Source organism: Gastrolobium bilobum, unplaced genomic scaffold, assembly GCF_033153095.1.
Source record: "Gastrolobium bilobum isolate Gb01-03AN ecotype WA unplaced genomic scaffold, APGP_CSIRO_Gbil_v1 utg6105, whole genome shotgun sequence".
NCBI classification, from domain to species: Eukaryota; Viridiplantae; Streptophyta; class Magnoliopsida; order Fabales; family Fabaceae; genus Gastrolobium; species Gastrolobium bilobum.
Window position 1 is genome coordinate 448656 of NW_026899702.1, and position 23195 is coordinate 471850.

A 23195-nucleotide genomic window follows, 5' to 3' on the forward strand; every position below is an offset into this window, starting at 1 on the left:
TTTGGTCGCTTCTGGTAAAATTCAATTTTAGAAATTTGGAGGATGCCCCTAGGCCCTAGCACATGGAGATATGCAAGATTCTCCGGAATATGGTTGTAAAATAATTTTTACTTCTATACAAAATAATAATAATAATAATAATTTTTACTCGTAGTCACTTTCGCAACTTATCTTCCCTAAATTTTTATTTATAACTTAATCAAATCAAGCCGAATGTAAGGCAGATATACATTACCAGATGGGAAGACGAGACACGAGAATGCTATAGTTCTTCCAACTTTGTAAAAAATGATTTTTTTTTTTTTGGTAGTCTGTAAAAAAGGAAGTTTTTATTATAAATAATGGGAAATAATTTTCTTATGTTGTAGGTAAATACTTATCTTATGTTGTAGAAACAAGATTACAAGTGGGACCCATACATAAGAGGAGAGAAAAAAAAAGAAATGGGACCCACCTAGCTTTTGTGTGTGTAGGAAATTTAATTATCTTAAGTAAAAGTAGATAAATATAACCCATAAATAATATTGATATGAATGATGATATTACTCAAAATAATAATAATAAAATATGTAACTTCTAAGGATTTATGAGAATAAATCTTGTAGCTCCTATGGGAGGTGATTTAGTGTGGGCCTGGACTTTATAGTCCTTGACCAAAAGTGAAAAAAATAGAGGAGTGAGATGGCATTTGAATAAAAGAGAGGGATTGAAATGTAATTTTTTTTGCCCTTTTTTAGAAAGGGTGAACCCAAAGAATTGTGGGCCGACCCTATATTAAAAAAATCCCTCCTATGGGTTTATTTCGTGCAATTAAGAGAATTGAATTTGTTATTTATTTCATTGTAACGCATGATTAGGGGTGTAAATAGGCCAGGGCAGGCAAGGCTTTGACCTTCTTGGCCTAAGCCTACATAATAAAATAGTTAGTCTATCTGGCCTACGAGCCTATCAAAGGCTTAGTTTAAAGGCCAAGTCTGCCCTGTTACTTAAAAAGAAAAAGCCTACATGGCCTATGAGGCCTTTTAGGCCTACCATGTTGTAAATTAAATAAAAATAAAAAATAAATTATCTCATTCATTAAACAATATTTCTAGCATGGGTCCAAATTATAAAAATTCTACAACAGATTTTTTTAACAAGAATATAGATTATAAAAATTCATGACAACAAATATTGAATTTTTCTTGCCACATCACAATCTTCAAGTGAGCCTTGTTATCTTCCTCCTACTTTGATATACTTTCTCACTTTTTGAATCTGTGAAACATCATTGTCCTGTAAAATAAAGTTATTAGAGTGAGCCATTTAAAATCATTATCTAATATCAATATCTTTTCGAACAAGGATGAACCACTTAAAATGAAGTTACACCGAAAACACAGAACACAAATGATAAAGAGAAGAGGCATACAAGGATGGTCCAAATTTTAAGAAAAAAATAGGCATTTCACCCATAAAAGTAATCAGCTTTATTAAAATCAAATTAGTTATGCATTTCACTATGTTTACATTATGAATTGCAATATATAAACATTTTCAAATAAGTTGTTAAAAAATCAATTTATACCTTTTGTTTTTTTCTTCAAATCATATTTATTTCGTAACCAATCTCCACCACAAATTAATGCTTCGACAGTCACTTCGGCTAAACTAGCACGATAAGCATCAATTACTCTTCCACCAGCACTAAATGTGGACTCAGATGCTACTGTAGAAATTGGAACAACTAGTATATCTCTTGCCATCTTTGATAAAATTCGATATTTCAAACTGTTTTTCTTCCACCAGTCCAAGGCATTAAAGGAAATCCGAAATTTTTCATCACATATGTAAACCCCTTCTTCAAGATAACTTTTTAACTCTGATTTTACTGGGGCAACAATTTCCTTTTCGCGCACAATGCTCATGATTTTAGAAAATCCTGATAGAGGAGCTCGAGGTGGAAGAGTGGAAGAGAGGGATGATTGGTTCACACTAGTTTCTAGCTCCCTATTTGGGACTGAATCTTAAACTTATAGCACAATACTCATTGTACAAATCTTCTAAAGCCGCCTTCTCTTTTTCAACATTTTCTGTTGCCTCAAATTCTGATTTGTATATAATTGGGAAGAAAATATTTACCACATGCAATTTACACCTTGGGTCTAGAACACTAGCAACGGCCATCAGCAAATTGCATTCCCCCCAATACTTGTCAGATTTTACTTTCATTGGCCTTGTCATTTCTCTCATAAAATCATCATTATCTTCAATTGCAGCATCAATTACTTCCTTAACTCTATAAACTTCAGGGAGATATAAATTGGTTGTGGGATAGTCACTACCTGATATGACATTAGTAACATGACTAAAAACTTCCAAAAGATTAGAAACCTTCTCAACCTTGCTCCATTCCTCTGCAGATGGCAAGTAATTATAATATAGTTCCTTTTCCTTGTATTCTGGAAATACATCTTTGAATATCAAAGCAGTAGAAAGCATTTCAAATGTTGAGTTCCATCTAGTGGGACAATCAATAACTAACTTTCTTTCTTTTACCCCCATCTGCTTAACAATATCATAGAAAGTCTTCAACCTCGAATAAGATTGATTGACATATTTAACACTTTCACGAACATTCTCAATTATACCTTTGATATGACTAAGGTCATGTTGCACTAATAAATTCAGAATATGTGCACAACAACGTACATGAAATATGTTTCCATTAAGGACTAAATTGTTGCTTCTTAACAATGTGCTCTTAATATTTCTTATGCAAACATCATTATATGCAGCATTATCAACAGACACAGAAAATACCTTAATTTCAATCCCCCATGACTGCAAACGTTTAAATATTGCATCAGCAACATCAACCCCACGTCTTGGAGGTGGCACTTTGACAAAACTCAACACTCTTTTTTGTAATTCCCATTCTGAATCAATAAAATGACCAGTGATGACCATATATCCAGCTACTTGGTGATTAGATTTCCACATGTCAATGGTTATACTAATCCTATTCACATTTATTAATTCAGCCTTGAGACATTTCTTTTCTTCCTGATACAGTGTCATGCAATCATTTTTTATTGTTTGCCGTGAAACTTTCTCAAAATCAGCATTTGCATACTTAAAAGCCCACATCCAAACTGTGTCCTCCACAATGCTAAAAGGATACTCATGTACCATGATAGAACTAGCAATAATTTCTCTCATCTTCATATTAGAATACTTACCTCCTGATGCAAGGAAAGGGTTCAAGGCAGAACTTGTAGGCTGAAACACTATGGTTGATTGCTTTAGTCGTGATTGGTCTATTTTCCTTCTTAAGCAAGTTTTTGAATGCCTCCTCAAATGGCTAGTGCTAGCTCCAAACCACCCGTAGCAAATTTAACTTTGCAATAATTGCAAACAGCTTTTTGTTGTCCATTGGGGAGTTTAACGTCATGAAAATCATTTCAAACAGCTGATGTTTTCTTCCTTTTCTTTTCTACGACTGAATTTGCACTATCAGTCGCTGCAACACTATCTGTTACTTCTTCCCGATGTTCATCTCTTACTTCAAGTTGATTGGGGTCACTTGGTGCGCTAGCAATAGCATTACCACTTGCACTTGGACTTGGATTAGAGTCCATTTTCTACGCATATAAAAAAAGAGTACAAAAATAGAACAAATTAGCACTGTAAAAGGATGTAAGTAAATCATGTAATTCATAACAACAAAATTGTAAAATATAATGACCCTCACATTTTATTATGGATTTAATATGGAAGGATAATTATAAAGAAAAAGAAATAAAGTTACCTTTGGTGAAAAAGGAGTTAAAATGACAGTTAAGGAGTAAAAATGCGGGTAAATAAAGTTACCCGAAAGTGAAAAGTAAAATTATAAATATTACCATAAAAATATTCTGGACTAGTGTGCAAAGTTTGGTAATGAATGGAGGTGTGTAGATAGATAAGTTGTTACCCAGTTAAAGTAACTTAATTTTTACACACAGTGAAATCCTTTATTTCTCCTTCTTTCTACGCGTTGTTTCCTTTCTTTTCTATTTCTCTCACTGTTGATCGACGCTTCCATGGAGAAAGGGACCTAGGTTAGTTTTTTTTATTTCCTCTCTTTTCCACTCAAATTCTCACCAAAAGCCATGATGCCATACATGAATCTTTAAGGAAAAAGGCTAGTGAATCCATTCCACCACTTAGTTTGAGCTGATTTTACTTGTGGAGAGAGTTATTCATCTCCCCCAATTCGTGGCACTATTCATCCTTGTGGAAAAGTGGGGTTTTTGAGTGAGCAAAGCTTGGGGTTTGTTCTTTGGAGCTTGGAATAGCAACTATAGGTGAGAAACCTCTAATCCTATGCTTTTATTTTTGTGAATTATGTTGAAAATTCTCATGTGGATACTTAGTTAATTTAGGGAACGTTAACGATTATGAAATGGAAAATTAAAGGAAAAGATAAAGTAGTGGTCTTGACTTGTCTATTGGCATAGGATTGGCAAAAACGTAAAGAAACGAAAGTAAACGATAAAATGTATGCCTTATGTAAAATCTAGGCATGATAGCATTTTATTGATTTGTATTTTTGTATTCTTTCTCTAGGTGTACCTAGGGACTGAAAAAGATCGGAACCTTCTTGAAGATATATAAGTAACTTGTGCCACAAGTAAGCGGATTGAAAAAGCTTCAAGAGGTAAGCTCTATGTTTATGGGGTTCGCTCCTACTTTGTGTTCCGCTATAGTGTACGGACTGTGGTCAGGTTGTATGATATGTATAAGATATATGATATATATGCATTCATATAGAGCTATATGATGATGATATGTTTTGTTTTGATGTGTTTACTTTGATATGTGTTAATATGATATGTTTTGTTGAGTTTCGCTTGGGGTCCACCCTTGGGAACACGTACACTAATTTTCACTTGGGGTCCTCCCCTGGGATTGACTGTGTACACATTTGTTATATGAGGATATGATTTCTGTATTGATCTTTGGCTGGAATTGACTTGTATGGTACACTGATGTCTTCTTGGGTTCCCATGAGATTGACGATGTACGCCTTTGATATGTTTTGGTTCCGCTTGGGGTCCTCCCTTGGGAACACGTGCGTTGATTTTCGCTTGGGGTCCTCCCTTGGGAACACGTGCGTTGATTTCTGCTTGGGGTCCTCCCTTGGGAATGACTGCGTACGCCTCTGATATGTTCTGGTTCCGCTTGGGTCCTCCCTTGGGAACACGTGCGTTGATTTCTGCTTGGGGTCATCCCTTGGGAATGACTGTGTACGTCTCTGATAAGATTTGTGTATATGCTTTGTTTAGTTATGATATTTGATTATATGATATGTTATACGAGATATGTTCGATATAGTATGATATATGATGTTTTGTATATTATGTATCTGACTGTCATGCAGGAAGTGAGCCCAGGGTATGGAGAGTTTTCTATAAACCTGGAGCTTACTAGAGATTTGTCTTTAACCCAGTTTGGGGGATATGATTTCAGGAACACAGTTAATTGAATAGCCCTCATGGGACAAAGACACTACCCGTGGCTAGAGGTACTAGTATGAGGATATGAAGTTCTGGGTGGCCGGACACTACTATCAATTATTTATGTTATTTCGTATTCCATTATTTTGTGGATCATGATGTCTGATCCTTTATTTTGTATATGGCCTGTATATAGTTTGTACATGTTTTCTGTTTTGATGCATGTACAATTATGTATTCAGGCATGTTTATATTCCGATGTATTATTCAGTTATATGCTTACATGTTGGATTTGCACGCTGTTAGACATAGTGGCACAGAGCCAAGTTATGCATGCGCCCATGGATGGGTATAGAGTCCTTTATATATATCTGGTATTTCTGAAATTATATATGGTATAAACTGTTTATCAGGAACCTTTGAGAGTGGGATTGACAAATCCCCAGTTGTCCAATTTACAAAGGTTACTCTGCCCGATTTTCGCCTTCGTCAAATACGAATTAAATTAGGAGAAGTATGCAATGCAAGATATCATGTGAATTAAGAATAATTAGAAGTAAAAGAAAAGTTAGCTCGTATTTCGAAAGTTAAGTCTTCCGCTGTTTCTGTTTGTATCATATGTATGTTAATTGAACCGGCTTGAGACAGAGATGTTACATAAAACAACTCATATACTGACAGATATATTGAAAACAGGAATAATAAGGACGAATGTGTGCAAATTTATGTTCAGAAGGTGTACAGAACGTGTATTATGTTCACGTTGGCAGCAAACTAACAAATATATTCTTTAAGTATTTAACTATTAACCTCCTTTAATTTTAACACATCAGGATACATATTTTAGAGTACAATATAAATGCATTTAACCTCCTTTAATTATTTAACTATTAACCTCCTTTAATTCTTTAAGTATTTAACTATTAACCTCCTTTAATACACAATACATCAGGATAACTATAGTGAAATATAAATGTATGCACTTGTTCCAAGTTGAATGGTATAGATAAGGTCATGACTTTTTAACAATTTGCTCTGTCTTATTTCACAAAAGCACCTATTTCTTCCTTTTTACTTTTAATTTTCTGCACTTTCTCCAACTCAGTATACATAATACAATGCTTCAGTGGTTCTTAGATTAAAAAGAAAATGTTTCTTATACTTCTTTTACAACTTTTGAACTTGTGACAGTGGATTTCAGAATCAGATAATGGAACAAAAAACCATACATAGCAAGCAAATTTCAGAAAAAGACAAAACTTATGGCATTCGACATTCTCAAAATGGCATGTATTCATCCCAATGTTAAAGAAACTTTGTTCAGCATTTTATTCCACTATAAAGGATATTGTAATATTTCGATATAAAAAGACTAAGGAGTTTTGGCCCTAGAGTAATCTCGCGGATTCTACATGGTCCAGTATAATGGAGGATTTGTCACATTTACGCGAGACCACTGCAGTGTTCTAGTGAGGTTGCTCTTGGCGAGCATTATTGTGAGGTGTTTTTGAAGATTTTAGTGTAGCCTTCATGGGATTAAAATAACAAACCCAAAGAACAAACCCAAAGAAAACACATTGGGATATCACAACAAAGAAAAAAAGAGAGTACCTTGATAGATGAGTGACCGGCGGCGGCGGCGAGAATAGATGAGTGACCGGCGGTGAGGGACTTCGGTGAGGTGAGGTGAGACTGGTGACTGGTGAGACTGAGAGCAGGAGCGGCGCACACCAAAAGAAAAAAACTAGGTTTAGACGTTTAGTAATTTTTAGAATATAAATAATATTATATAATAAAAATTTTTTTAAAAAAAAGCGAAACAGGCCAGCCTACAGGCCAAAAGGCCGGGTTTTTTTGTTATTTGGCCTACGGCCTTGTTTTTAAATAGGCTTACTTACAAGCCTTTATCTGTTCTAACTTCTAAGTACTTCGAAGGTCGGGTCGGGCCAGGCTTTTCATAGGTCAGGCTGTAGGCCCCTGTAGGCCGGCCTGGCCCATTTACACCCCTACACATAATGTTGAGAGCTTATTAATAAAGCACATGTACAAAGCTTGTAATACAACACAGTACAGTGGTGGAGCCAGCCTCCCAACCTAGATAGAGTCAAAAAAAATTTAGCTAATGTCAAATACTAAAACATGAAAGAAGATTATTTTGTCACAGTTAGTTAGTTACATTTAAAACGTGGCTAATTATAGAATTTTTGTTGGGACCAACGCCCCACCCGCACTGTACGTGACTCCGCCACTGACACAATACAATAGAAATGCCACTCTTCCATTTTCCTCATTTTCTCTCCTATGTTTATGATAGAATCACAGTTCTACCCTAGAACAAAGGAGAAAGGTGAGAAAGAATAGGAACAGAAAGATGAGAAGAAGAATCCAGAATTTCATTTATCAAAATCAATGAGTAACTACAATCGGTGTTTTCCTATTTATATGCTAACTGATAGCTGTTAGTTACATCTACCTGTAACCGTATTACAGTATACTATCTACAATTATTCTTTTCATCAAAACACAATCAGTCTAACACTACTTGCATACAAATTCCTCATTATTGAAGCGGTGAGGCTTTCTTCTTGTTCTCCTTGGTCTCTCTTCCACCATGGGCCTTCCTTCTTCAGGTTCCACTGGATCATTCCCATTCTCTGCATTAGCATGCATGCTCGATCCCCTTGCATCTCCTTCTTCACCACGCTTCGATAGATCTACTGATAGTGCCCTAGGAGTTGACTCAGACAGTACTCATTCGTTTTCGTCTCCTGGGCTGTGCTTTTGGGTTGGGGTATTACCCATACTATTTGGGCTTGGCACATTTGGGCCCATATCAACACCTCCTCCATTAAAATCAACCTTGTCCTCAAGGTTGAAGGATGGAAACTGTTTGGAAAATTCCTCCCAAGGTTCCCATGTGATACATTCTCCTGGCATTCCTTCCCATAGTACTTGCACCTGTTTAGTGTAGAAATCCCCTGTTTTCTGTAAATGAGTGGACAGAATCTGTTTTGGTTGCAGAATGGGTAACCCCCCGTGAAACACTTCTGGCAAAGGTAATGGTGAAATGGGATGTTCACCCTGGAATGGTTTAAGTAGGGAAACATGGAAGGTGTGGTGTATCTTGGCAGTGACTGGTAAGCTCAACTTATAAGCCACCTTACCAACACGTTTCAGAATTGGAAATGGTCCAAAATACCTTTTTGACAGCTTGTTGGAGGTTCTGTTTGCCACTGAAACCTGCCTATATGGTTACAGCAACACCCAAACTAAGTCTCCAACTTTATAGTGTACATCCCTGCGATGTTTGTTGGCTTGGTCTTTCATGACCTGCTGAGAATGGAGCAAGTTCTCCTTCAGCTGCAGCAAAACAGCCTGCCTGCTTTCCAGCCACTTATCCACATCCTCTAATTCAGCAGTTGATGTGATGTACTGCAAAATTGATGGAGGGTCACGTCCATACACTATTTTGAAAGGTGACATGCTAGCTGAGGTATGGTAGGAAGTATTGTAGCAATATTCAGCCCAATGCAAGATACAAGACCATTTTTTTGGGTTATCTGCTACAAAACACCTGAGGTACTGTTCTAGGACCCTGTTAACCACTTCAGATTGACCATCTGATTGACGATGGTAGGCTGTTGTCATGCGCAAGCTAGTGCCACTGAGTTCAAACAACTAAGTCCAAAATTTACTGAGAAAGATAGGATCTCTATCTGAAATTAGAGATCTAGGAACACCATGCAGTTTACAAACCATGTGAGTGAAGAGTTCAGCCACCTTAGCAGCTGAGTATTTTTTTGGCAGGAGACCAAAATGTGCTTGCTTGGACAGTCGGTCCACAACCACTAAAATCGAAGTGGAGCCATGGGACACTGGTAAACCAACTATGAAATCAAGGGATAAATCTTCCCAAATTCGTTCAGGTACAAGGATGGGTTGCAATAAACCAGCAGGCCTTCTGGTTTGATATTTCACTTGCTGACAAATCACACAAAAGTTCACAAATTCTTTAATAGCTTTAGACATACCTGGCCATATAAAACTAGCAGTTGTTCTGGCCAATGTTTTCTGAATGCCTGTATGGCCACTAGTCAAAGTGGAATGATTCTCCTTAAGAACTTGTTGAATAAGAGGTGAAGTTGGATCTAGGAGAAGCTTCCCTTTTTGCAATAATAAACCTTCCCGAACTTCATAATCAAGGCAGTTTGCTGGGTCAGCTGCCAATTGCTGATGAATTCGCTGAAAAAATGAATTCTGTTTATTCTCCTTCTTTAATTCCTCCAAAATATCAAAATGCACCACTGCCAAGGTCATCAAGGTCATGGTAGGGTACCTTGAAAGGGCATCAGCCACCCTATTTTCTTTGCCTGGCTTATAAACTATGGAATATTGGAATCCCAAAAGCTTGGCTAAATAGTAATGTTGTTCAGGGGTTTGAATAACCTGATCCAGTAAGCTCCTCAAGCTTTTCTGATCTGTCCGTATAGTGAATCTCCTCCCCAAGAGATACTGTCTCCATTTCTTGACAGATTCAGTGATTGCATACAACTCTCGTACGTATGCTGATGCTTGTTGCATTCTCAATGATAACTTCTTGCTGAAATAGGCAATGGGGTGTTCATTTTGAAGGAGGACAACACCAATTCCTAAGTCTGAAGCATCAGTCTCAACTATAAACTCCTTAGAAAAATTGGGCAAGCACAAGACAGGTGCAGCAGTCATGGCTGTTTTTAAACTCATAAAAGCTGTCTGAGCTTTATTGGACCAGAGAAAGGAGTCAATTTTCAGCAAGTCTGTTAATGGAGCAGCTATAGATGCATAATTGCACACAAATCGCCTATAATATCCGGTTAGGCCTAGAAAACCTCTAAGTTGTTTGATATTTGTTGGGGGTGGCCAATCAACCATAACTTTGACTTTGTTGGTATCCATACTGACTCCTTGTACTGATACCACATGGCCCAAATATTCTACCTCTGTTTGTGCAAATGAGCATTTGCTTCTTTTCACAAAAAATTGTTGCTCTTTCAAACTGGTTAGCACTATTTTCAGATGTTCTAAATGTTGTTCTAAAGAAGGACTATAAATTAAAATATCATCAAAAAATACAGCAACAAACTTACGTAGATAAGGCTGAAACAGCAAGTTCATAGTGGCTTGAAATGTCGCAGGTGCATTTGTCAGCCCAAAAGGCATCACAAGGAACTCATAATGTCCTTGATGAGTCCTAAAAGTTGTCTTCTGAATGTCAGCTGGGTGTACTCGAAGCTGGTGGTAGTCTGCTCTCAAATCCGACTTGGAAAATATTTGAGAACCACCTAATTCATCCATGAGCTCATCGGCAGTGGGAATAGGAAATCTATCACGAACTGTGATATTATTTAGAGCTCTGTAATCTATGCAAAACCTCCATGTTCCATCCTTCTTCTTGACTAGCAATACAGGGGAGGAAAAAGGACTTGTACTGTTTCTTATAAACCCGGATTCTAGCAGTTGCTGCACCTGCCTCTCTATTTCCCCTTTTTGAAAATGAGGATACCTATACGGTCTAACATTGACCGGAGCTAAATTAGGCTCTAGATGGATCTCATGATCTAAGTATCGATGTGGAGGCAATTCTCTGGGATCTTGAAAGATGCTGTCAAACTCTTCTAAGAGGCTTTGTACTTGAGAATCTATGACTGGCTCTTTAATAGGAAAATTCGAACCCAACAGGGTGAGTTGGTACATAGAAGCAACCTGACCTGTGTTGTGGATTTTTTTGAATTGATTAAAGGAAATGGGACCTGTGTGTTTATCCCCTTGCAATTTAATTGTCTCCCCCTGCCAAGTAAACTCCATTGTCAGGTGAGTGTAATCCAACATGATAGGTCCCAGAATCTGCAGCCATTGCACTCCCAGCACCATGTCTGCCCCTTGAATAGACAATACATAAAAATCCACTAGAAAAACATGTCGTTGAATATGAACAGGCACAGCTGGACAAAAACCTTCACACTTTAATGTCTGCCCATTTCCCACCATGACATCAAAATGTTTATCAGTAATTACCGGTAAACAAAGTGTAGAAACCACTTGTGGTTGGAGAAAATTATGGGTGCTGCCCCCATCAACCAATAAAGATACTTCAGACTTGCCAATATGACAGGTGAAACGAAGAGTTTGGGGAACACTAAACCCTGATAATGCGTGAAGGCTAATCTGTGGTGTGGACTCAGGTTCAGGTTGAGCTTGTGGCTCGGTTGGTGTATTCATAGAGTCTATAGATTCAGGGTCTAATAGTTCATCATCAGGTACTATTAAAACATGAACAGAAGCTTTGCATTTGTGGCCCATGAAGTATTTGTCACCACAATAAAAACACAGTTTCTTATCTCGTCTCTCCTGGATTTCACTCTGGGATAAACGATGGAGAGGGCTTTTGGGTGAAACAGTGGGGTCAAGACTGGTTATGGGTTTAAAGTGTTTGGTTTGAGTATTTGTTGTAGGTAATAAAGGTGGGTATGGGGAATGAATTTTAGGTTGAAAGTTCTTAGTCTGTAGTTTAAGCTCTTGAATCTTGGCTAGAGCTATGGCTTTGGTTAGGGTGGGGGGATCAAAGGAAGAAACCTCATACTGTAATTGGGGTTTCAAGCCAGAGATAAAGCAACTCAATAAGAAGGATTCAGGTAACCCATTTACCTTGTTAGACAAAGATTCAAACTCAGCCTGGTACTCCAAGACAGAACCATGTTGCATCAATTTAGCCAATTTGCCTTGGTAGTCTTCTAACTCAGACGGTCCAAAACGCACTTGAAGAGACTGTAGAAAACCTTCCCAGGAACTGATGGTTGTATTCTTATGCAACCAGCGGTACCATGCGAGAGCTTTACCAGAGAAATAAAACGGAGCTATCTTCAATCGTTGTGCATCAGCAACATCATAAAAGTCAAAAAACTGACTTATCTGATAGATCCAGTCTTGTGGGTCTGAAGAGCCATCAAACTTCGAAACCTTTAGACAGAGATTCTTTGCGGCTTGAGAATCCTTGGGTCCTAACTGATGGATGCTAGCAGAAGATATGGGAGAGGATTGATGTTCTCTGTAGTTGTCGAAAATCGCATCGAGCTTGCAGGTGATCTCCAGGAACTGTTTGTTCATCTGATTCTTGAGGTTATCAACTTCCGATTGGGTTTGATCTACCCTATCGTCAAGAGTACGAGGACGGTTGTCAGGTGCCATGGTTCAGGGATGAAAGCACCAGTTGATAGAATCACAGTTCTACCCTAGAACAAAGGAGAAAGGTGAGAAAGAATAGGAACAGAAAGATGAGAAGAAGAATCCAGAATTTCATTTATCAAAATCAATGAGTAACTACAATCGGTGTTTTCCTATTTATATGCTAACTGATAGCTGTTAGTTACATCTACTTGTAACCGTATTACAGTATACTATCTACAATTATTCTTTTCATCAAAACACAATCAGTCTAACACTACTTGCATACAAATTCCTCATTATTGAAGCGGTGAGGCTTTCTTCTTGTTCTCCTTGGTCTCTCTTCCACCATGGGCCTTCCTTCTTCAGGTTCCACTGGATCATTCCCATTCTCTGCATTAGCATGCATGCTCGATCCCCTTGCATCTCCTTCTTCACCACGCTTCGATAGATCTACTGATAGTGCCCTAGGAGTTGACTCAGACAGTACCCATTCGTTTTCGTCTCCTGGGCTGTGCTTTTGGGTTGGGGTATTACCCATACTATTTGGGCTTGGCACATTTGGGCCCATATCAGTTTACTATATTTATTCTATCTGAAAAATATTTCTGCAATTATTGCAGATAAGTTATCAGCATTTACTCTTAAAACGACGTCATTTTGGTGTTGAAATATTAAAAAAATATAATTATAAAGACTATTATAACTCCAAAATAAATTAAAATTACAAAAATATCTTGATTTTCGCATCAAGACGACATCATTTTGAACTAAATGCAGATAACTTATCTGTATTAACTACAGAAAAAACGAACCATTATTCTATTTATAAGCACGATTCCTCTCTCATTACTCCTCTTGTTAATTTATGAATGCTTAAATTGTTTATTGAATCACATTTAATCATACATAAAAAACAATCATAAAAAAAGTATTAAAAAAAACAATTGTTAATAATTATAAAATAATAATATTTAGTTATACATAACATATTCATAAAATAATGATATTTAATCATACATAAAACAATTGTATGCATTGTTTGGGGCTTCGTCCCTTAATGTTATAAAAAAAAAAAAAAAAACAATTGTATGCATTCAAGTATTAAACTATCAATTGAAACCCAGATATTCAATAATTAAATATTGATTGGACATTCATATGATTTATAAGTGTAATAATTCACGTACTAAAAGTCAAATGTAATACCTCAAATCATTGTAACAAAAATAGTAATTACTGTCGTATCATTTATAATAATGAGACAATAAATTGGAAATTTTTCAATAAATTATTAGAAAGAAATTTAAAAGTCCAATACATTAAACAATTAAATATTTTAAAACATATTTCGAACATGTTTTAAAATATAATAGTAAATTAATTTTAACATATTTTTTTTTTCGTGAAATTTTTTAACATATTTTAAAACAAATGAAATACTTCACGCTCATGCAAGATTTTTTTTTTCTTTCAACATGCAACCGTTCAAACACTTAAATTTTGAGCATGTCAAAGATTTCGAACATTTATGCTTATTTATAAATTCTTTGTAGAAAATAAACATGTAACAACACCACAACAATTTATTTGGTTTGAACAATATTGTGCATCAATTGGATTGAAATGGTAAATAATAATGGTAACAGAATGGAAAACACATTCTACAATATCAATATCATAACCCAAAGATAAAATAAAATAAAAACTGAACTCGTTCATGAATTGAATACTGCAGAGGAAGGAGAATGGGTAACCGAACTTACCTTGGCGACAACAGTTTAGGGATTTCCAGTAATCATGGCCCCTTCGTCGACGTGCGGTCGGAGACTAAGGGAGAACGTAGAAGAGAATGAGATTTGAAGAAGAGTGTGAAATGCAAATTTAGAAAACAGAATAAATTAGGAATTTGGCGATCAACCTTTAGTCAAAATTTTAACAAATATGATAATATGTTACCACCACAAAGTACACATGTGTAAGGTGATAATTTAAAACACGATCAAAGTTCATGGAATAAGTTATATCATAGCCTATGTTTACAATGGGTAAACAAAACTATGGCATTTAAAAATATGAAACTCATTTTTGGTAAATTTGATTAAAGTTTATAGAGAAATGTTATACTTACTATCATTTTAGTTTTATTACTTTTATTACTTGAACGACAATTTTTTATTTTTTAACCGTTGATTTCAAATTAATCAAACAATAATCAATCAAGTAATAAGATTAGTAAAATTAAAATAATAATAAGTATAATCGCCCTAAGTTTATATACAATAAAATAGTTTAACAAAAATAACTCATTTCAAATTTTCCATAAATCACATATTTATATGAGGACTTTCACATCAAAGTATTTTGTTTAATTATTTTTCTAGAAAAAAATATTTTTTAAAGCTTTTTTAAAGAGTTGAAAAAAAGTTTTAGTTAAATAAAACACACACAAAATCACAGTCTTACTTTTTACTAATATTGATTATTTTTTTTACCTCTTGATATGATTTTTCTGCATATATGTAACTCTTTACCCACTTTATGAAGCTTTTTCTGCATTCTTTACAAGCAGTTTGATTTTCGTTATAAATAGTTTAAATTTTTTTTTTTCATATATATATATAGGGGTTTGATTTTCTCATGTTGCATGAGAATTCAATTCTCATGTTGTGACTCAACTAGTGGTGGGTCCCACATTTATTAAAAAAAAAAAAAAACTTTGCACGCAAATCGAAGGTCACAACATGAGAATTGAATTCTCATGCAACATGAGAAAATGTTTTCCCATATATATATATATATATAGGGTTCGCTTTTTCTACAGTTAACGTAGATAACTTATCTACAGTGAGCCCAAAACGACGTCGTTTTGAGGCAGAAATCAAGGTATTTTTATAATTATAATTTATTTCAGGATTATAATAGTCTTTTTTATTATAATTTTTTAATGTTTCAACCTAAAACGACGTCGTTTTGAGAACGAATGTAGATAACTTATCTACATTCACTTTAGAAACATTAAAGTCATATATATATATATTCTTTATATTTTAAATGTTTAGTTACATTATGAAAATATTAATATCGGAATTAAGTTGAAGCAAGGTTAATAATAATAAGTCATGTTTAATTGAATCAAGTCTAACTAATTTTCAGCCCGCCACGAAATAAACCTATTGCCAATTATTTTTTTATCATTCTTACTATTTTGACCGACAATAACTTTGTGTTCAACTATGTGTATGTGTAATATATTTTTAACAAATCATGAAATTTGTGATGTTATTACGTTATTATCCTTGCGATTTGAATCTAATTAATTAAATAATCGATTAATCGGTAAAAAAAATTAAAAAATAAAAGGGAAGCTGATAAACAAAATTTTGCGTAAAACAAAAAAACATTTATAGACGACAAAGATCTTCTAGAAAACACTAGTGTTACTATACCCCTGCCACAAGTCGATAACTTCAAGAATTTCAATGTCTGAATTTTTTTTTTAAAAGGTTATTATCTCGGTTGAATTCCACCTCCACGACAACAATTATAATAATAAATAAATAAATAATGGACAGACCAAAGAGTCCACAGGAGCAACACGACAGACCAATAAAACAGGTTCACATCGTCAGCAAAGAGAAACTGTGAGCGTTTTTCGGGTAACAGTTGGTGACGCCAGATAAACTTCTCCAACCCATAAAATCCAAAACGCGAAAGGCGTGAGCATCCGGAATATCAGGTTCGGTCGCTTTAGTGTGGCCGTTCCTAGATTACAACTGACACGTGTTCATCCACTATTCGAAGGAACTTTAGATATTGGACGCCGCCGGGCCCACATGCCTTTGTTTTCCTCCTATTTCTTCTTTGGTCTCTTTTTTTTTTTCTACTTCAAATTTGAGTTTCATTTTGGATTTAAAAAAAAAATTAATTTAATTTTTCATTTAATTTTTATGATTTTTATTTAGGGTTTATTGTTTCTCAATATGTAGGAGTAAATTTATCTCTTATATATTTAAAAGTATATGGCGTCTATATTTTTCTCTCTTACATTTTCTCATATGAGCGACACATATTTTTATATATGTGTAAAAATAATTTTATTTATCAAAAAGAATATTGGGCAATTTTTAAGTTTTAAACTATATTCTTTGAACTTTATTAGTTTGTGATTAGACAAGTTCTTTTCATGTTTCGATCTTTCTGTTGGGTTGATATTTGTTATTTTAAATGATATAAAATGAGTTCGCTTTTTCAACGTTCAATGTATATCTATATTGTGCCCAAAACGAAATTGTTTTGAGGCAGAAATTAAGGTATTTTTCTAATTATAATTTATTTCAGGATTATAATAATCTTTTTAATTTTTTAACTTAAAATGACGTCATTTTGGTAGCGAATGTAGATAACTTATCTACATTCATCTTAAAAATACTAAAGCCATAAAAAAATTATATCATTTTTAATAATAGAAAGAGATACACAATAAAAATTATGGAGAAGAAAGAGAGTAATTTTTTATTTTAAATTTTAAATAAAAAACATTATTTTTAACTAAAATAACATTTTTTGAAAGTATAAATATTTTTCCCTTTTCTTTTTATGGTTAACTAATATAACGAAAGTGGTTTTTTTTAAGAATTGAAGTACCATTAGATTATTTTTGTAAGTGGAATTATTTGATGCTATTTGTTATTGTCATATAAATTGAATCAAGTTTAATTTGTCATTTGCGATATAGACAACCGCGAGCACTTTGAAGTTTAATGGAGATCTCGGCGATTGGTGAAGCATCCGCTGAGGAGGTTGATCTCTTGAAGCGTAGTACTGACAAAGCTAAAGAAGTGTTAGGGAAGAAACCGATATCTTATAAGGATACACTCTTACAGTTGAATGGGCTGAAAGTTACGGATGACGTCGAGGAAAGGGATTGGTTTGAGGAGTTGGATGTTCATGGTATGGAGGAGGATGTTCAATCAAATGACCAAGATGATCCTTTCTGTCCTACATACAGATTTTCAAAAGAGCTATATAAGGAGAGTTGCAGGCCTTGGAAGCAAGCTGTGATTATCAAGCTCTTGGGAAAAAAGGTTGGTGTAAAGTTTCTGCTGAACAGACTCTTGAAGATGTGGATTCTGTCGGGGACACATGAGTTCATTGATATGGAGAACGGTTACTTTTTGTTTCGTTTTGCGGATTTGAATGACTACAACTTTGTTTTGGAGGAAGGGCCTTGGATTGTGGCAGACCATTATGTTTCTGTTCAACGGTGGCGGCCATTATTTGATCCTTACGAGGACAACCTTAAAAAATTAGCTGTTTGGATCCGTATTCCGGGGTTACCTATGGAGTTCTATACCTCCCAACATTTGCGGAACATAGGTGATCTATTTGGGAAAACACTGAAGATTGATAGGAACTCTATACGTAAAAGTGATGCTGGTGATGGGGTTGTTACGGAAAGGGCCAAGTTTGCGCGTATTTGCGTAGAAGTAGATCTCAGTAAAGGCTTCTTGTCTAAATTCAATCTCATTAATAAGGTTTATACGGTAGGGTATGAAGGCCTTCACATGATCTGCTTTGCATGTGGTAACTATGGGCATAGGCGTGACACTTGTTCTTCGGTTTCGGTGTCAACCGATAGTCATTCTCACCAAAAGGATGTCCGTGCAGAGGTTGTTAACAATGGTGTCAGGCGTGAGATGGCAGAAGTTGAAGCTTTTGGTTCTTGGATGATTGTCCAAAGGAGTCAACGGGGAAGGAAGGCAAAAGCTACCATGGAGACTGCCGCAATCAATGCTGCCGCAATCAATGCTGCCGCAATCAATGCAGCCGGGAATCAGGGGTCATCCGTTACAACTGGCCAAAGGAGAATTAATGCTCAAGGAATAAATCATTCTGTTTCACGTCCAGCTAAAATCAAGCAGCAGAAACCCGATAATCATGTGGGAATTAAATCGGCTACAATGATTAATGCAAAAAATAACGGTTCTGGAGCTTCAAAGGTGGCGTCTTCAACGGCTGGATCAAGATTTTCAGTTATTTCTGACGAAGTTAATGACAATCATGATGTTAATTATGAGAATATTCAAATCATTAATGATAAGCATGGCCCCTCTAAGGTAACCGCTAGTGCTGATTTGAGAAAGGGTTTAAATAATAAGATTTCGAATTTTCCTCGTGATAAACGTCATCTTTCAGCAGCTATTCTCCCTAGCTCAAATACAGTTACAAATTTGGTGGGACCCTCTATGCCAAATCAAAATCTAAGTGGCCCTGAGCTTATGCCAGTTGTTCAAAAAGGTACTGTTATTCCTCAGGTAGAAGAAAGGATTTTGTCTCGACCACAAGAGGCTACCGTTTCCAAGTCTTCTACTTTGTCGCAAAATGGAAAAAAAAAGAAAGAGTTACGTGATGAAATTAACAGGAATAAAAAGGCAGTTGCCTTATCTATTGTCCCAAAGAGTTTTAAGCAAAGGGCTAAGCCGTTCATTGCTTCGAGCTCGGCAAAAAAAATTTCAGCAATGGACATTAATGGCAGAAAGCCTCTTGTTCTCTCTTCTACATCATCTCCTCCACATGTGGTAACTCCCTCAGATTCCGGTAAAAGGGAGGATGGGGTTGATATTTCCATAATAACGCATGACAACAAGAGTCCGGTTACTCTTTCCAGCTCGAAGGATGTTGAGGCTTCGAATGCTAGTTTGAGACCTGCTGATGTACCCTCGGTGATGCGGGATAGTTTTGATCTCCCAAAAGTCTAATGACAGGGTGTTTTTCATCCTTTCTCATTATTTTTTGTGGTTTTTTGATGAGTGTGTGTGTTTGGAATTGCAGGGGGGCCGGAAAAAAGGGTTTTTCTCCCCTTATTAGGGACTTGTCTCGTCGTTTTAATATTCAAGTTATGGCTTTGCTTGAAACTCGTATCGGAGCTGACCGTGCTCAGAAGGTGGTGAAAGGCTTTGGCTTTCAAAAGCATGTTATGGCTCATCCTCAAGGTTTTTCTGGTGGTCTGTGGGTGTTATGGAATGATGATGAAGCTCAGATTCAGATTTTAGAGTCTCATCGTCAGTTTATCCATTTAAAAATTTTTTGGCGTAATAGGAGGAAGGAGGAAGCTGTTACTTTTGTTTATGCCAGTCCGCGGCGTCTTGAAAGGGTGTCTCTGTGGGATGCTCTAGGAAGGTTACAACAGCAATCCTCGGAGGCTTGGTGCATTTTGGGAGATTTCAATTCTTATTTGCATGCAGCAGAAAAGGAGGGAGGTGGCCCGCCTGATTGGAGGAGTATTTATGATTTCCAAAATTGTATTATGAACTGCAATCTGGAAGACTTGGGTCATCAGGGGCCTACTTTCACTTGGCATAGAGGCAGATTGAAGGAACGTCTTGATAGAGTTTGTGCGAATGAGCAGTGGCAATTGTCCTTTCCTGACAGGGTTGTGACTCATCTTCCCTGCTACTGCTCGGATCATAGACCTCTTCTTCTCTGGGAGGTTCCTTCTCCTCACCATCCTGGAGGGAGCCGTCCATTTAGATTTCTGGCAGCCTGGCTCACTCATGAGGATTTCCCTGGCCTAGTGCAGGAGTGTTGGAATGGGAGTACAGGTTGGGGCACAGCTAGTGAAACTTTTCGATCGAATGCTTCTCACTGGCATAGGGAGTGCTTTAGGGAAGATGCCAAGCTTAAGAATAATCTTCAGGCGAGACTAAGGGGTATTGACCGTAGTCTTAGTCACCATCCTTGCCATGCTCTAGAAATTCTGCAGAAAGATCTTTGGCGTCAGTTGAATCTCATTTATATTCGGGAGGATCTTACTTGGTTTCAGCGGTCTAGGGCTAGCTGGTTGAAATATGGTGACCGGAATACGAAATTCTTCCATTCTACTACAGCTGCTAGGAGGAGGAGAAATCGTATTGATGCTCTGAAAAATGATGCGGGTGATTGGATTGGTGATCCCTCTATTCTGATGAATATGGCGGTGGAGTATTATCGTAATTTGTTTAAAGAGGATAATACTGCTAGACCTGGGCTTCCAATTAGAGGCTATTTTCCTCACCTTGTGCAAGAGCACAACATTCATATTGGTAGCATTCCTTCGAATGAGGAGATTAGGAGTACAGTTTTTTCCATGGGACCTCACAAAGCTCCAGGGGTGGACGGTCTTCATAGTCTATTTTTCCAATCTCAATGGGATACTGTAGGAAGCTCTGTTTGTGATCTGGTGAAAGATGTGTTTAATAATCCCCAAAAAGTTCGGGATATTAATCAAACTCTTATTTGCCTGATCCCGAAGATAACTTCACCTCAATCCCTTAAAGATTTCCGGCCTATTAGCCTTTGTAATGTTATTTATAAGACTATTACTAAGCTTATTGCTAACCGTTTGAAATTGCAGATGGATAAAATTGTTATGCCTAACCAGTGTAGTTTCATCAAAGGAAGGCAAGGGACAGATAATGTAATTATTGCTCAGGAAATTATTCACTCTATGAGGTCAAAGAAAGGCGCCAAAGGTTGGATGATGATTAAGGTGGATCTGGAGAAAGCTTATGACAGAATTAGCTGGGACTTTCTCCGAGATACTCTTCAGGATGTGGGACTCCCCCCAAATCTCATTAATCTTGTTATGTGGTGTGTTTCTTCTTGTTCGATGAATGTTCTTTGGAATGGTTCTACAACTCAGGAGTTTTTCCCATCCAGGGGGCTTAGACAGGGTGACCCTTTGTCCCCATATTTATTTATTCTTTGTATGGAGCGACTTGGTCATCTCATTTCCCATGCAGTTAGGCAAAAGTGCTGGAAGCCGATCATGTTGAGGAGAAATGCTCCTCCCATTTCTCACCTCTTTTTTGCGGATGATCTTATTCTTTGTGCGGATGCATCCTTTGATCAGGCCCAAACCATTTCCAAGGTGCTAGATGATTTTTGTCTTTCTTCTGGGCAAAAGGTTAACCATGAAAAAACAAAAATTCTCTTCTCCCACAATGTGAATCATATTTTGGCAGAGGAACTTAGTGGTGAGTTGGGCTTCTCAAGGACGGTGGATCTTGGAAAGTATTTGGGTATTCCTCTTCATCATCGCAGAGTTGGGAGGGCGGCTTTCAGTCATATCCTCGATCGAGTTCAATCTAGGATTAATGCCTGGAACCACACCAGTCTTTCTCTAGCAGGAAGAATTACACTTTCGAAAGCTGTTCTCTCAGCTATTCCAGCCTACACAATGCAAGTTTCTGTTGTTCCTCTCGGAATCTGCAATGATATTGAGAAACATATTAGGAGGTTTTTGTGGGGTTCTAATAGAGCATCTACTCGTCCTCATCTGGTTGCGTGGGATCAGTTGTGCATGGATAAAGATCATGGAGGGCTGGGTCTGAGGAAAATGAAGGAAGTTAACAGGGCTTTTATTATGAAAATTGGTTATGGGATCCTTTCTAATCCAGACGCGCTTTGGGCTAGAGTTTTAAAGAGCAAGTATAAAGTTCAGTCTGATTTGGTTCCTAATATTTCTGCTACTCGGAATAGCTCCTCTCTTTGGAAAGCAATTGTTTCGTCTTGGCCTGTGATATTACAGCATTCCAGAATTTTGCTAGGTAATGGAAATTCTACTCATTTTTGGGATGACCCGTGGGTTCCGGGTTGTGGTGCACTCTCATCCTATGCTGCTATTTCTGATCCCTCTCAGATAAATCATCAGCTAATGGTCTCTGATCTTGTCTCATCCTCCGGAAGTTGGATGTGGGGGGCTTTCCAGCATAGTCTTCCCGATCACGTCAATGCTCGTATTAATAACATCCTTCCTCCTTCGGATGTTAATGGTCATGACCGAATTTTGTGGACAAGGACATCTGATGGGAGTTTTTCGCTGAAGTCCGCTTATATGGCCATATCCAGGGGTAACGAGGAATCTACCAATTTACCTTGGAATCGCGTTTGGCAGTGGCATGGACCTGAACGGATTCGTACGTTCCTTTGGCTGTTGTTAGGAGATAAAATTTTGACAAATGAAAGGCGTTGCAGACGGCACATGGCGGGTTCAGATATATGTCATCTGTGCAATTGTTTTACGGAAACTTCCTTACATGCGGTTAGAGATTGTATTGCAGCAAAAAAAGTGTGGGAGATTGCAGTTAAGCGAGAGGCTTGGGAGGATTTTTTCTCTCTTAATCTTCAGCAATGGGTGTTGTCCAATATCTCTGAGGATCGTAATTGGTCCAATTTGCCATCATGGCCTCTTCTGTTTGGTATCATTTCCTGTTTCATTTGGCAAGCTAGGAATAAGAAAATTTTTCAGGGATCTTCTGTTCCTGCTTATGGCACTTTTAGAGCTGCTATGGTCTATGGTGAAGATTTTTCTTGGTCAGAAAACACGCTTCGGGTTGCTGGTCTTGAGACTAACTCAAATAAAGAGAAATTAGTTTCTTGGGTTTTTCCTTCGGACCCTTGGGTTAAGCTCAATGTGGATGGGTCAAGTATGAATAATGGAGAAGCTTCTGCTTGTGGGAGTGTATTTAGGAA

General features: G+C 36.8%; 1 protein-coding gene across 1 annotated transcript; it reads right to left on the bottom strand.

Moving 5' to 3' along the window:
• Positions 1-1989: 1989 nt before the first annotated feature.
• Positions 1990-3201, bottom strand: LOC133292714 (zinc finger BED domain-containing protein RICESLEEPER 2-like). The gene has a single exon (XM_061491149.1). The coding sequence runs from the start codon at positions 3199-3201 to the stop codon at positions 1990-1992; it is 1212 nt and encodes a 403-aa protein (XP_061347133.1).
• Between the last annotated feature and the right edge of the window lie 19994 nt (positions 3202-23195).

Coding starts and splice junctions, on each gene's coding strand:
- LOC133292714 (XM_061491149.1), bottom strand. CDS start 3,201: ATGAGAGAAATTATTGCTAGTTCTATCATGGTACATGAGTATCCTTTT.